At 47.7% G+C, this 14,570-nt stretch overlaps 1 protein-coding gene across 2 annotated transcripts in view; it reads right to left on the bottom strand.

Moving 5' to 3' along the window:
• AMPD3 (adenosine monophosphate deaminase 3) overlaps positions 1-9,877 on the bottom strand; it is a 42,338-nt gene extending 32,461 nt beyond the window's left edge. For both annotated transcript variants that reach the window (XM_042959460.1, XM_007083208.3), the window contains exons 1-2: positions 9,808-9,877; positions 5,695-5,920 (exon numbers count right to left, since the gene is read on the bottom strand). In XM_042959460.1, the coding sequence (XP_042815394.1) occupies positions 5,695-5,920; positions 9,808-9,832 (251 nt within the window). In that variant the 5' untranslated portion in view covers positions 9,833-9,877. The remainder of the gene's footprint in view (positions 1-5,694; positions 5,921-9,807) is intronic.
• Between the last annotated feature and the right edge of the window lie 4,693 nt (positions 9,878-14,570).

The following is a 14,570-nucleotide window of genomic DNA, read 5'->3' as shown; positions in this document are numbered from 1 at the left end:
AGCCCTAATTTAAGAAATTTTATTAAACAGGGGTATCTGGATGGCTCAGTTGGTTGAGTGTCCAACTTTGGCTCAGGTCATGATCTCACAGTTCCTGAGTTCCAGTCCCACATCGGGCTCATGGCTGTCAGCCTTGTCAGCCTGTCAGCTTCTCAGTGCAGAGCCCGCTTCAGATCCTCTGTCCCCCTGTCTCTGCCCTTCCCCCACTTGTGCTCTCCCAAAAAATACTTAAAAAAAAAAAGAAATTTCATTAAACAAAATGATTTAATAACATTGTAGCTGTACTATGCTCAACTCATAACAACTATCTATTTATCTGTTTTACTTGGGAAAGCAGCTATTCTAGAAAGCTACATTTTTCAAAGTCTGTCCCCTTTATACCCTAATTTAAAAAACAACAACAACAACTATGACGTGGCTTTTTAAAATGAAATTCATAATTCCTATCTCTTAATCAGAGCGTGCTGAACATAATTGCAAGTTCTCTCGATGACTCAGAGTCATCACCGTGTTACCCAGTCATGAGCTTAAAGGCATTTTGTCCCAAGACTTCAAATTCTTGTGTCTGCTTTTCATAGTTTCCTCCCTCACTGGTGACTGTCAAATAATAATGACAGAAACAAGAACACTAATGATGTTCCAAGTGTTGTCCTAAGTAGTCATGCATATTAGCTCACTTAGTTCTCCCAAGGTAGGTGTTTTATTACCCTCATTGTGCAGATCAGGAAATAGGCTCCTGCAGTGAAGACCTCGCCCAAGTGCACTCAGTACTAACACATGGGTGTCATTTGAACCCAGTGGCCTTGACTCCCACGCCTGAGCTTACAGTCACCACAATGACCCTGCCTGTAGAAATTCCTCTCCCCACTTCTAGTCTCCTTCCTTAAATCTGTCGCAGGATAAGAAACAAGGTCACCAAGCTTATTACATGAAGTAAGAATAAATAGGAGATGGGACGAGAGTACTGGGGACATGACAGCTGAAAGCTACTAGGGTTTCTTTGGGGAATGATAAAAATGTTCTAAAACTGATTGTGGTGATGGTTGCATAACTTTGCAAGTATAATAAAAACCACTGACTTGTACAGGTTAAATGGGTGGGCTGTATGGTATGCAGATTGTATCTCAATAAAGCTGCTCAAAAAGAAGAAATGGGAGAGCTGGGGAGCACTAATGTACATTTTGGTTGCACAGACATTTTTCATGTCACCATCAGTGTTGGCTAAGTTCCAACTTTGTACTTTAGTAGGGTAGATGCGCTCTGGCTAGGTAGGATGATAAATTCAAAGTGAGCAAAGGCAAAAAAAAGGAGGAGTGAACAAAAGAGAGCTTCTGGGTACTTCTCAGGTTTTCCTGTCTTCTTTTCTCTGCCCCCTAACTTTGATTCCATAGATCGTCCACCCCTCTTGGACCCACCCCCTGACTCACCCCCACGTCCACCCCTCTTGGACCCACCCCCTGACTCACCCCCACGTCCCAACAGAGTCTTAGCTAATGCCATCTTCCTAAGGAAGTAGAGCCCAGTAGCAAGCTGTCCCTGCTGGCCTCCTCACCCAGCCTGGGGGAGCAGTGATGGAGACCAGAGGTCCCAGCCTCTGCAAAACAAGTGCTTCTCTGAGCAGGCTGAATCACTGGCTCCCTGGAAAGAGCCCCCAATCCTAGAAGGGCTGTGTCTGAACCCAGCTCAGCTCTTACAGCTGCTGGCTTCCTGGAGCCAGCCTCCATGTTTTAGGTGCTCATCTTTCTTATTCACAATCTAGTTTTTCTTCTTTTTGGAAGAAACTGTTTTATTTCCTGATTTTAGTTTGTGCCTTTACATTAGACCTCCAATAGTCTTTGCTTGCTTGCTTGCTTCATAAAAGAGAAAAAGGCAATGGTTGTAAAGAAAGGCTTTCTCCAAGTGCCAGGAATATTCAGGCTTCTCAGAAGAGCCAGGGTGAGAAAGGGCTTTTTCCAAACGATGTCCCTTCTCATGTCACAGTTTGAAACACAAACCCACAGACTCTGGGTATCTGGAGATGTGCTGCAGGCTCTAGGCCTGGGGGCTCCTTGCAGGATGTCTCCACATCACCACTTACATTCCAGAGTGTCAAGGAGGAGCCAGAGACAAAGAGGAAGCTGGGGAGAGGGTTCCTCCAGGGACTGTCCACATCTGAATGTTTGCATAATGGTGCCTCTACTGAGCAGTGAGGCTGAAAGAAAATTAGGGATGTACCCCTCTGGAGAACACTGGAACTTCTGATAGGTAGTCTGGGGATCAGTCCATCCTTTGGCAGAAAAGCAGCTTTTCTTTTGGGGAGCTGTGGCCCAGCTTCCTTCATTTCATTCAAAAGCCGGCAATAATACCCTGGGGAGCAGCACCCAGTGTCATTCCAGCATCTACGGGTGGAACCAAAGACTCCACCCCTGGCTGGAGATGGAATAGCCTCATGATCAAGGTGTGGGGTTCTAGATTCAAAAGACATGGGTTCTTTGGGGCACCTGAGTGGCTCAGTCAAACGTCCGACTTGGTTAAGTGTCTGACTTCTGCTTAGGTCATGATCTCACAGTCTGTGGGTTCAGGCCCCACATGGGACTCTGTGCTGTTAACACAGAGCTTGCTTCGGATACTCCATCCCCATCTCTGTCTGCCCCTCCCCACACACGTGTTCTCTCTCTCTCTCTCAAAAATGAACATTAAAAAAAAAAAAAAGTCGTGGATTCTACTCCCTGCTCTGTCACTTACTCACTCTGCATTCTCATGCAAGTTAATTTAACCTCTCTGTGCCTTAGTTTCCTCATCTGCAAAATGAAGTCCATAAGAATATCCAATTAATAAGCTTGATGTGGGGATTAAAGAATGAAAGCAAACCACACAGCCCAGCACTGAGCCCACAGTAAGCAGTAGCTGATGCTGTCTCCCCAGGAGGAAGTTGGGCAAACAGTGAACATTTAACAGAGGGCTTATTGTGACACTGTTCTAGGCCCTTTCCATGTCAATTCCCTCATTCCTCACAACACCCCACAAAAGTAGCTACTGTTACCATCCCCACTTTATAGATGCGGAAGAAACTAGGGCACAGAGACGTTTCCTAATTTTCTAAGGTCATAGAACATACTAGAGAGTGACAGAACACAATGGTCCAGAGAGCTGTAGCCACCCTGAAGTGCTATCTGTGAAGATACTACAGCTTTTCTTTGTCACACATCCACTGCTCACCAACATGGCCTAAGTCCTAGGCTAGACCCTGGGGATCCAGATACAGAACTCAGGAAGCTTCCAGTGTTAGGGAGCAGATAGATGCGAACCAAGACCACCACATCCTAACGAGCAGGGACAGAACATAATTCCTGGAGAGGAGCCAGCCTATGGAAGAATTTCTGGAAATCATGAGGCACCATTTGGACTTAGAGTAAGAAAGTTTCCATTTTGCTGTTAGCCTGGGCATTGATAAGAAGAGTACACTCTCTTTTTGCAGATGTGAGGCCCGGTGTCACCCTGTAATGAAACTGGCCTCAGAACCCCACTATTCCCGATAATAAAAAATACCAGGACTTCTTCTCTTCCAATTATTAAGGGTCGAAAATGCTCAATTCATAAGACACAGCGGGTTCTGCACACCATTCAGTCCACAAAGCCAGCCCTCTGTTAAGCCAGTGCAGTGTGGATGAGGGGCCTCTACAGTCATGCTCTTCTTTTTTTTTTTAATTTTTTTAACATTTATTTATTTTTGAGACAGAGAGAGACAGAGCACGAACGGGGGAGGGGCAGAGAGAGAGGGAGACACAGAATCAGAAGCAGGCTCCAGGCTCTGAGCCATCAGCCCAGAGCCCGACGCAGGGCTCGAACTCACAGACCGCGAGATCGTGACTTGAGCTGAAGTCGGACGCTTAACCAACTGAACTACCCAGGCGCCCCTCTTCTTGACCCTCCAGGGGTGAACACACTGTTGGACCTCCAGCCACCCCACCTCACCTAACACAGGCTGGCACTCACAGCCGGCTAACGGCACTCACTACCCCTTCCCTCCATGGGCCCAGAGCCCCTCACTTATTTTATGGATGGCGAAGCCTTTATACCAGTACTTGCCTTTTTACTTCTTTCCCAAAAAGTGAAGGAAATACTGAAATTCTATACTACCAAGAAAGCAGAGGGCGTGCCTTTAAAAATAAGGAGATATCTTAGGAAGGACCTGATTGCTGACCAGGTCACAGTTAGGGCTCACGTTCCACCATGTTAGCTCTGAGGTCTGCAGTATGCTGGTGGTCCAAGCACCCAGCTAAAGCCCCACTAGACTTTTTCTCAAAGTTCTTTTATTCTTTAATTCCGCTCTCCTGGGTGAGATCAACTGAAAGGAGGAGGGCTTCACATTGTACTTGGACTTAAGATCCAAACTTCTCATCAGGGAGCACAAGACCAGTCTGACCTGAGCCCTGACTATCCCTCCAGCCTGAGGTCTCTCTCTCTCTCTCTCCTTCAACCCTTTATTCATCTACTTCATAGCACCCATGCTAGGCCTGCTTGTCCTCAGATCCACTTCTCAACCTCCCCCCTGCCCCCCTGTGTTTCCTGCTTTGTGTTAGCTGGCTTCTGGCTAGGTTTGGCCAATGGCAACCACTGGGAGAAACTGGAAGGTGCCAGAAGGATTGCAGCTAGGTATCTCCTGCTTCCAACTCTGCCTTGGAAGCATCTCTGCAGCTGCTGCCTCTCCTCCTTGGCTCCTTTTCCATCGAAAAGGCCACCACAGTTCCAACTTCTTCCCCCTGGGCTCCAGCAGCACCGTCTCCTTCCATCATCCCTGCGGCTTCAAGTGGTAGCTGCTTCCTACTGCTTTGAGTCTCCGGCCTGCCTCCCTGCCCTCTGCTTGTCTTCTCAGGTCTCCGCCACCTCAGCAACCATTCCCTGCATTAAAATCCTCCTTCCAGGGCTGCCTGGGTGGCTCAGTCAGTTAAGCATCCGACTGCAGCTCAGGTCATGATCTCATGGCTCATGGGTTCAGCCCCATGTCAGGCTCTGCGCTGACAGCTCAGAGCCTGGAACCTGCTTTGCATTCTGTGTCTCCCTCTCTCTGCCCCTCCCTCCCCTGCCACACTCACGCTCTGTCTCTCTCTCAAAAATAAATAAGCTTTAAAAAAAGAAGAATTTTAAATCCTCCTTCCAGTATTTAAGTGATTTCTGTTTTTTCTGGTTAGACCCTCACTGATACAGCACTTATCATTACTTGTCATTTTTTAAATTTAATTTGTCCCATTACTTAATTGTTGTCTAGACCAACTACCTGTAAGCTCAACAGGGCAGGGACTAGAAATATCTTGTTCGTTAGTGCATCTTCTGTGCCCAGTATAGCACCTGGCACATAGTGAACTGACATTTAATAATGCAAAGTAATTGCCAAGTGATGAAAAGAAGTAAAATTGATGTTTCCCAAGAAATCTTCAAATTTCCAAAAGGATCATAGAACTGTCATTTGCAAATGGCGTGTATTTATGCACATGATTTGTTGTTCAAACAGCAGCAGAGAAAAGGTGTTTTTTTTACCTTTTCTGCCAAACACAGGCCTGGAAACGGCCTTCAAGAAAGAAGTGGTGAATTAAGGGGTCTTGGTTAAGGAATGAACTCAGCTCCCAGGGACAGGCCCCCTATCTCAGACACATGCCCACAGCCTGCCTGGGTCTGCACCACTGTGCACATGTGCTCTGGCTTGTGGGGACAAACCTTTTTGCCGTCTCCACGGACTTCTGCTCCGCCAGCTCCTTCTGCAGCTCCCTCTCCTTGGCCTCCTTCTGCCCAATGGGGCAGTCCTCGGGGACAGTGAAGAGGGACAGGGCATCTTTGCTGTCTTCTTCTCGGAGCACTTTAGCAAACACTTTCTCTGCCAGGAGCCGGACTTGCTCGTCCACCTCGGAGATGTTCAGCTTGGGAAACTGGCGCGGCATCTCGGCTAGCAGAAAAAGAGCAAGCATTAGCCTCTGGAATTCCCAGATGGCCCGAGTCAGTGGGGTGGGGGAGGAGAAGCTACTAAAACAAGGGTCCTTGGGGTCAGCTGTCTTACTCTGGAATTCCCCAGACCAAACCCAGTGCACCAGCTTCAGAAACTAGCTCCATAAGTCATTGGATGTGAAGGGTATAGCACCACTCACCTTTCATGAGAAAGCAAATGTTCAGAAGTCAAAGAATGACCTAACTACGTGTGTTTCTATTGTCCCGAACACAGGGGACCCACAGCGTGCTGGCAGTCCTACCTCTCCTGGCTTTGTTTCCATGACGGGGGAGGGATAGGAGAGTTCAGACCCCTCTCCTGCAGACTATCAGGGGGCCATCTGGGTACAGCAATGACCAAACCTCACTCCCCACTGCATACAGGGAAGATGAGAGCCCAAAGGTCTTAATGATTAGCCTAAGGTCCCATGAGATGGCCGCAGTGCTCTGGGCGATCCAAAGCCACATTCTTCATCACACAAAACACGCTCTTTTGCTGAAAAGAAAGAATCTACCATGACGGTTCTACCATCTCCCAAGTTTTCTGGAACTCTGAACAAGACACAGCAAATAAAATAAAGGTTTAGAGACAGGGATACTCTACCTTTCACAGCCCCGCTGAAAACTTACTTCCTCAAAGCTTGGCCTATCTCTCTTCACACTGGCTCCTTATTATCCCTAGCTGGCCTAAATTACCTGGTTTGTTCCTTTCTCTTCTTTCTTTCTGCCTGTCTGTCTTTCTTTTAACATTTATATAGGACTTATTAATAGGTACACTCTGCCAAGCCCTTTCTACTTATTAACTCAGTGAATCCTATTATTCACATTTTACAGATGAGAAAATGAAGGCACAGAGAGCTAACTTGCCCGGGGTCACACTTTTACTAAATGAGCAGAGACTTGCGCTATTCTCAGCCTTTGGCCCTCTGCCCCTTTCCTCTCTGAGCCTCTGTTCAGAGGTTTGAACCCAGGCACCTGGTCCCCATGCCTGTCTTCTTAACCACTACATTGTAGTGCTTCTCTTTGTCCAGCTAGGTGTCAGGGTAGGTTCCCTGGCTGTGCCCAGCATCACTCCTACCGAATGGATGAATACTGCATCCTATCAACAAGCTACCTTCACTAGAGCAGCTCTGGAAGAAGGGTGTCCTGTCTACCTATTACCACAGTTTCTTTGAGCAAGGTTTAAAGAGAGAGGTGGTTTAGTCAGCCGGGAGACGAGGATGAAGGTAAGACAGGAGCCCCGTTTCCGTGTGGCCAGGAAAGGAAGCAATTACAGGGGAGGAGAGGTTCACTGAGCAGCCTTGGGACAGTCACTCTCTGTGCCTCACAGTTTTCTCCTCTGTGAGATAAAGGGATGAGACTAGGCAGTCTCCAAGGTGCTCTCAGTTCTAAGTGCTGTAATTTCTAGATACCAGAGAGCTTTCCAGTGCCCAGGGAGGCTTGCTGCTCTGGTGTTCTCATGGGCCTAATTCATGACACAGACAGGAAGGAAGAAAGCAGGTCAAACACCAGTCAAAGTACATCTGTGAGCCCCCTGACTGTGAATCCAATTTCCTCCTTCCCTCCACACCCAGGACGATAGCTTTCCTGGGCCTCTCCCCTCCAAGTGATTGAGTGGGAGGGAGCTGCTGTGGAGGGAGGAAGTTGGCACGTAACTGTGCTGATCTGTAGCAGCAGAGAGCAAGACAGTGAAGGCCAGACCTGCAAAGAGGAAGAGACAGAGCTGTCTGTGGAGATGTCCACATCCTGATAGCACACAGAAGGGAAAGCTGGAAATCATCAGAATGGGGTTTGGGGAAAAAGGTGACAGAGAGAGAAATGGAGAGGAAGACACAGAACTAGAGCCAGGGGGAGCTGTTAGGTGAAAAGGAAGCTGGACCCCATCAACCCCTCTCCCCACTCTAAGGCTGCGGGTCAAGTGCAGCATTCTACAACCTCACAGGGCATCTCAGAAGTAGACATCAAACAGGGCCCAGGCAAGGGGCAGCAAATGCCATAAAGCATCCATACCATTTGACAGAATAAACCCAGTTCCAGAAATTGCTTCTAAGAAAAGAATCTGAAGGAAAAAGCACAAAGATGTTTACCTGCACTATTTATATAAAAAGCTTTAAAGTGTCCAAATGAGAGCACATTCACTTGAAGAAAAAGTCAAGCAACCAAAATTATAATTATGAGGACAGTGCAATCACATAAAAAATATTGTGAAATAACAGTGAATGAAAAATTAATACATAAAACTGTACCCATGCTTTTGTTGCAGTGAGATGAAAATGCATTCCCTTAAAGACAAGGGCTGGAAGAGAGACACATACTCGGATGACCAGATAACAGGACTGCATGTGTGAAGCAGTATCTGACTTTGATCACTGATGCTGTTATAATGTCATTTTAACAAACACAAAGAAGATAGAAAGAACATAAATATTTTTTAATGTTTATTCATCTTTGACAGAGAGAGAGAGAGACAAAGTGTGAGCAGGCGAAGGACAGAGAGAGGGAGACACAGAATCCGAAGCAGGCTCTAGGCTCTGAGCTGTTAAGCACAGAGCCCAATGTGGGGCTCGAACCCACCAAACGCGAGATCATGACCTGAACCGAAGTTGGACACTCAACCAACTGAGCCACCTAAGTGCCCCAGAAAATAAATAGACTGAAGAGGTTTTTTTAATGAAAGGAAACTAGGAAGAAAATCAAACTTCTACATCCCAGGTTTTGGTAATTAGGGTCGTCTCCCACCTAATCCACATCAGACACTGGCCAGCTAAGGGAATTAACACCATTGAGATCCATCTCTGCATTAGCTCTTGCCCTGGACAGAAACTGCCCCCCACCACCTTCCTACCCCATAGCCCTTTCCCCTACAAACACACCCAGGCCTGACACAGCCCACCAGGCCTCCTCAGAAGTGGGCATGGGGTAGAGGGTCCATTGTGCCCGAGGGCTCTTATGACAGACTGCCGTGTCTTTCCATGAAGCATTTTCACCTCGCTGAAGTCAACTAAACATACATTTTGGGATGCATCTTTCTACAAAAGATCTTCTTTTCTCTTTAAATAGTTTAAACCAGCCTTTTCCCACCATGGTTCCATGAAAGGTCAACACTTGTTGCTGGTGAAACAGGTCCTGTGGTCAGTTATCAGGAAGATGCTATATCCCACAGTTCCTCACCCCAGATTCCCAAGGCACATCAATGACCCGAGGATAGGATCATATAGCAACATTTCCCCATAGAGATAGATTCCTTTCATTGCAGAAGCCATATCAATCTCTTGCAGAATTATTACCAGTGTCTTCAATAAGTGGTGAAGACTTCACTCCATACCTTAGTATAGATCAAGTAACCCAGCTGGGGTGCTGGGCTAAGTCAGTGAGCCTTAGGAGCCCATTATACATCTGTCTTCCGGACAGCTCCCTCCTGCCAACCCTCCCTCCACAGCCCGGCTCTCTTCTGAGACCTAGAGACACCTGGCAGGGCAGGCTTATGCAAGGAAAGCCTGCTCTGTAGATGCCAAGCAGTTTCAGCTCCAGCTGCTTCTTCAAGCCTGGCTTTTACCCGTTTGTCAACCGTTTGTCAGCTGAAGCCGGCAGGCTTGGGAGGCTTAACCATAAATTCAATCAGCTAGGGATACAGCTTATCTCACTGTTACAAACGACACCCTGTGATGAGCTTAAAGAAGTGTCACAAAGTTAGAAAGCTATAAAATGCCACCATTTCAACAGTTACTTTTCATGGCACCATAGCCCCTCCAGAAAAGAAGCACAGTACCACTCAAATCCCCTCCTTACATAAATGAAGCTGTTTCTTGCTCTTGCCAGGCTCCCACTGTCAGAACCCATGACACAGACCTGAGCCTGGGGCTGGAGTCTCCATGGCTGATCCTGAGCATGCCACACAGGCGAGGCCCTCAGGCCATGGACCGTGTATGCCCGGGAGGCTGAGCTGAGTCCGTGTGAGTGCAGCAGGCTGGGTCCTGTCTGCTGCTGCTGAGGTGGGAGGTCTCTGTTTTGCATATCTGTGAGCTGCCGTGAGCAAGAGCAGGAAGTGTCTGGGCTGGAAATTCTTCCATGAATATGAAATGTAAGTGGAAAATTTCCAAGACTCCTAAAGGGCCCAGGTAATGCCAGCTATCCATAGCTGCTGCGTGCTGAACGCAGTGTCCTGGCCCTGTTCTCAGCCCTCTCCAGAGCAAGACACAAAGCCGATGCCCCAACACAACAGTTCATTCAGCCTTCCTGACCTGACCGAGCACAGAAGACAAGCCACGGCCTCCCTCTAATGCCCAGACCTCTGAAAGCCAAGCAGGAATGTGCCACACCGTCACCCTTGCTGCTTCCTCGGGCCTGGCCTGGTGACCAGGTTCATTCTACCAAGGGGATTGTCTACGGCACAACCTGGCCTGCCTTCCCTCACAAGGCCCCCCAGAGCAACCTCCCTGAAGGCACCCCAGCACTGACAGGAGAGGCGCTGAGCCCAGTTATCAATAGAGCTCCTCCTCTCCCTCCTCCTCTAAAAGAGCAAGGGCTTTGAACAGCTCCCTCCTTTCCCAGGAAAGGGACAGTGACTCTAGGAGAGGAGACTCCTTAGTACAGGAGCAGGCTAGGATGAAAAGCTGCCATGCCTTGTCCCACTCCTTCCTTTCTTCCCTGAAGGAATCTGACATCACAGGTGACTGGGCAGCCTGGACAGGCTCTACCAGATCCTGAGTACATGAGCACATGCATGCGCGTGCACACACACACACACACACGGAAAAGAAGCATGTCCCTCTTGACCCCCCTGAGCCCACCTGCCCCGTCCTCCCCTCTTACTGCCGCTGTCTGCTCCCACGAGGGCCTCCAGCTCTGACTAGCCTCCTGGGCACTGGCTGCACTCGGCCACCCTGCCACCAGCAGCTGCTGCTCTCCCTGGGGATGGTGGAGCTGCCTCAAGTGACCCACAGGATCAGTTCTCTAAAAGCAAGCCTCAGAACCCACACAGTGACTTAGACAAATGGTACGGGTCTGGGAAATAACCGTGAGCAAAATGGCTATTTCTGTGGTGCTGTTGAAATCCTGGGGACAAGAGCCCAGAAAGGATGGGTCAGTTGTTTACCAGGAGGCTAGCTCCAGCCCTGACTTGGGCCTGAGTCACCTCCTCATGTCCAATTGTGAGATTGTGCCTTCCTAAGCCCACATAATGATTCCTGTGTGTGCAGAGCAGGATTACAGGGTTGACACATGATCCTCGGGCTGTTGCTGGGCTTTAGCTACCCAGAGATTATGACCCACCTGTCCTCACAGCTGTTTCATAAACAGTGCGATCAGCAAGCTACAAGCAACCTAGGGGGAGGGGGATATTTATTCATTAAATAATTGAATGAACTTAAAGCATAGGGGGAAAAGGTCCAAGCCTTTAGTACTGTTCTGTCAGAGGGGAGGTGGGGCAAGTGATTCCTTCCTTTTGGGGGAGGAGGAGGTTCAATTGGGGCTGTAGTGGGAGCATCCTAGCCCATGCATCTGAGAACCTACCTGGATCCAGTTCAGGGAATTCTATTCTGCACCTGTAACCAGACCATAGATAGCCTCAGTCTAAACAAGCATTTTCCAAAGTGTAGTCTATAGAACATAAAAGGACAGAAGATGGGGTGCCTGGGTGGCTGAGTCGTTTAAGCATCTGCCTTCAGCTCAGGTCATGATCTCATGGTTTGTGGGTTTGAGTCCCACGTCCGGCTCTGTGCTGATAGCTCAGAGCCTGGAGCCTGCTTCAGATTCTGTGTCTCTTCTCTCTCTCTCTCTCTCTCTCTCTCTCTCTCTCTCTCTCTTTCTTGATGCCCCTCCCCCACTCATGCTCTGTCTCTCTCTCTCAAAAACAAATAAACATTAAAAACAATTAAAAAAAAAAAAAAGGACAGGAGGCTTGGAAAATGCTGCACACAATAATCCCTTACGGGCATTCATGCACAATCTCTACTAGCAGAAAGTCCCATAGTAAAGAAAGCTGTTTGACTTTGTTTAGCCCAACACGTTTATTTGACCCTCTGACCATAACCACCATAGGAAAAAACACCTATTAATATCCGTGGCATAGGCTTTGGAAAATGCCTTCCACTTTGAGCCTTCATTTTCCAACATAGAGAAAACTGCCTTCCTGAGGCCCAGGTAGGGGTGTGAGACTCACTCCATTAGGTCTGGACAGAGATGGGCAGCAGCCCAGCGAAGGTAACGTACGTGGGGACAATGGCCAAGGGTCCTGCTAGTGCCAAAGAGATAGAGGACCCTCCAGAACAGTGGCAGTTTACGAGGAAAATGTGGCTTGTCTTGGGAGGGCAAACTTTGCTCATGACCTCACAAATCCATCTTGAGCTTAATATGTCACTGCTCCTTGTGGCCCAGAAGTCTCCCTGGACTAAGGAGTACTGGTCTCAAGCTCAAAGACTTATTTCCTTTTTGAATAAAAATTAAGACAATCTATGACAACCAGGCCCAGGGCCTGTATCTCCTTCCCAGGAGACCAGACTGCATCACTTTTATCACTTAAGTGCCCCTCACAAACTCCAAGACAGGAAAGGCTAGAATCAAATTATGTCTCACCAAGGAATATATTACTCTCCCTTTTTCTGAAATGATGCTTTGAGCTTTCTGATAGGAGTTGATTTTCCTTCTTTGTCTTCCTGAGGTGTGCATGACTCACACAGCAGTTGGACAAAAGGGTTCCACCTGCTAAAAATCAGCTCCATGACAGATCTTGCCCATCTCATTCACTATTGTATCCCCATGCCTAGAATATAGTGGGTATCAATAAATATTCCTTGAATGAATGCATGCATGCATAAAATAATGAATGAGTGAATAAGCTAAGTGATTAATCCATCTATGGCGATGTCAAGAGTCAGTACAGTATATGGTTAAGTATATGGACTCAAGCCAGACTACCTAGGGTTTGAATCCTGTTCCACAACTTAATTGCATGACCTTGAACAAGTTACTCAATTTCTCTGGCTTAGTTTTATTCCCTATGAGCACCAACCTCATAGGTTGTCATGGCAATTAACTTAGTTAGCATATGTAAATACGCTAGAATAGGCTTAGAATAGTGCCTGGCACATAGTATGTGCTTTATATCATAAAGTTATTTATCAACATCATCGTCATCATGGTATCCGGTACAAGACAGAGTCCAACTGGGGAAACAAAACATGAAATTTCATCCAGACACTGAGTCCTTTTATTCAACATTATTTATTGAGCACTGTTGTGTGCCAGGCACTCTCTCAAGCTCCTATATGGGAGCAATGAGAAGGAAACCACGTTTAAATGTGAAACCAGATCAGGAGAAATAGCTTCCTCCTCTAGGATTGATACTTCTTGCTGACTTTGTATGGCTAGTGCTCCAGCCGTGAGCCCATCTTCCTATGCCTTAGCCCCTTGTATATCAAAGCCCAAAGATATGGTCTGCTCTCCTTGATACACAGCCAGCACTCAGAAGATCTAAGAGATTAATATATTCAAGGAAAGAACCAGGACAGCCATGAGTAGCTTTAGGAGAGTATAGGTGTCTCCTTGCTTAATCCTAAGGCTATATTTTATCTGCCCATGATATTTTCAATATCTGGGATTGGTTTTGAGGCCATTTGAAGAGTGATTCGCCTAGTGTAAGGACAAGTAAAATAGGCCTCATCTCTAAAAGAACTTTTTGACCTAGCTGAAAGCTACTCATCTTTTATCTAGGATCTCAGAAGGATTGAGGGTATGCTGAGGAAGGGGCTAAGAGGTCCAAGAGTCTCCTAGCAACCCATTGATGCAAACTCCATGATTCTTAGGGCAGCGGGGTACCATCAACTTCACAGAAAGCCAGACCCTCAGAGTTTCACCCAGAATTATAACCAGCCCAAGCTCATTACTCCAAACCTGCTGTCAACACTTGGAGAGGTGAGAGCTGATAGGGGCTCTGTCTGACTGGCTCAGTAGCTCAACTACCACTCAGCATTGATGCTTCACAGCCAGGGGAGGAATTTCTCCCATGAGAGCTCCAGCTGCTGACAGCTCTTCCCCGAAGCTGGCCAATTGTTAGCCACCACGTCAAGGGGGATAGCCAACATGGGCTCAGGACCATGCTAAAATTCCTTCCTCGCAGCTTTCACCTGGCTTCTTTGCTAATTTGTCACCCCTAAGCTTCCAGATACACACAGAGACCTAAAAATTTGGGGAAATGACACTGTAGTTAGCAAGCCTCTTCTATTCCACAGTCCCTCGAAACTCACCCCAGAGGCCTCTGCCAGCCAAGAAGAGCGTGGGAGCTCCACTGGCAAAGCAGCTACCAGGAAGTGCAAGGGCAGAAAGCAGACTTTCAGAGGCCAGTGCATGTCCCATGGTGGGAGAGAGCCAAAAGAGGTAAGGATGAAGGCCTCAACTGAACCCATCACCCTGCCATTCTGTCCATTCCCCTGCCTTTAGGTGGAAGTCCACCCCAGCAGTAGGCATCTGGCCAGTCCTCAAGCACCTAGAAACTTGTCCGGGAGCTTAAGTGGCGGCATGTCCCTTAATGTCTCTAAACCTTGCGAATCGAATGTAGGCCGCCAGGCAGCTGAGATGAGGCTGGCTCACCTGAGGTCTCTGGAGTCCAGGCCACT

This window comes from Panthera tigris, chromosome D1 (assembly GCF_018350195.1).
Source record: "Panthera tigris isolate Pti1 chromosome D1, P.tigris_Pti1_mat1.1, whole genome shotgun sequence".
Lineage (NCBI taxonomy): Eukaryota > Metazoa > Chordata > Mammalia > Carnivora > Felidae > Panthera > Panthera tigris.
Note: the sequence above shows the minus strand (reverse complement) of the source record. Positions and strands in the feature narration are given on the sequence as shown.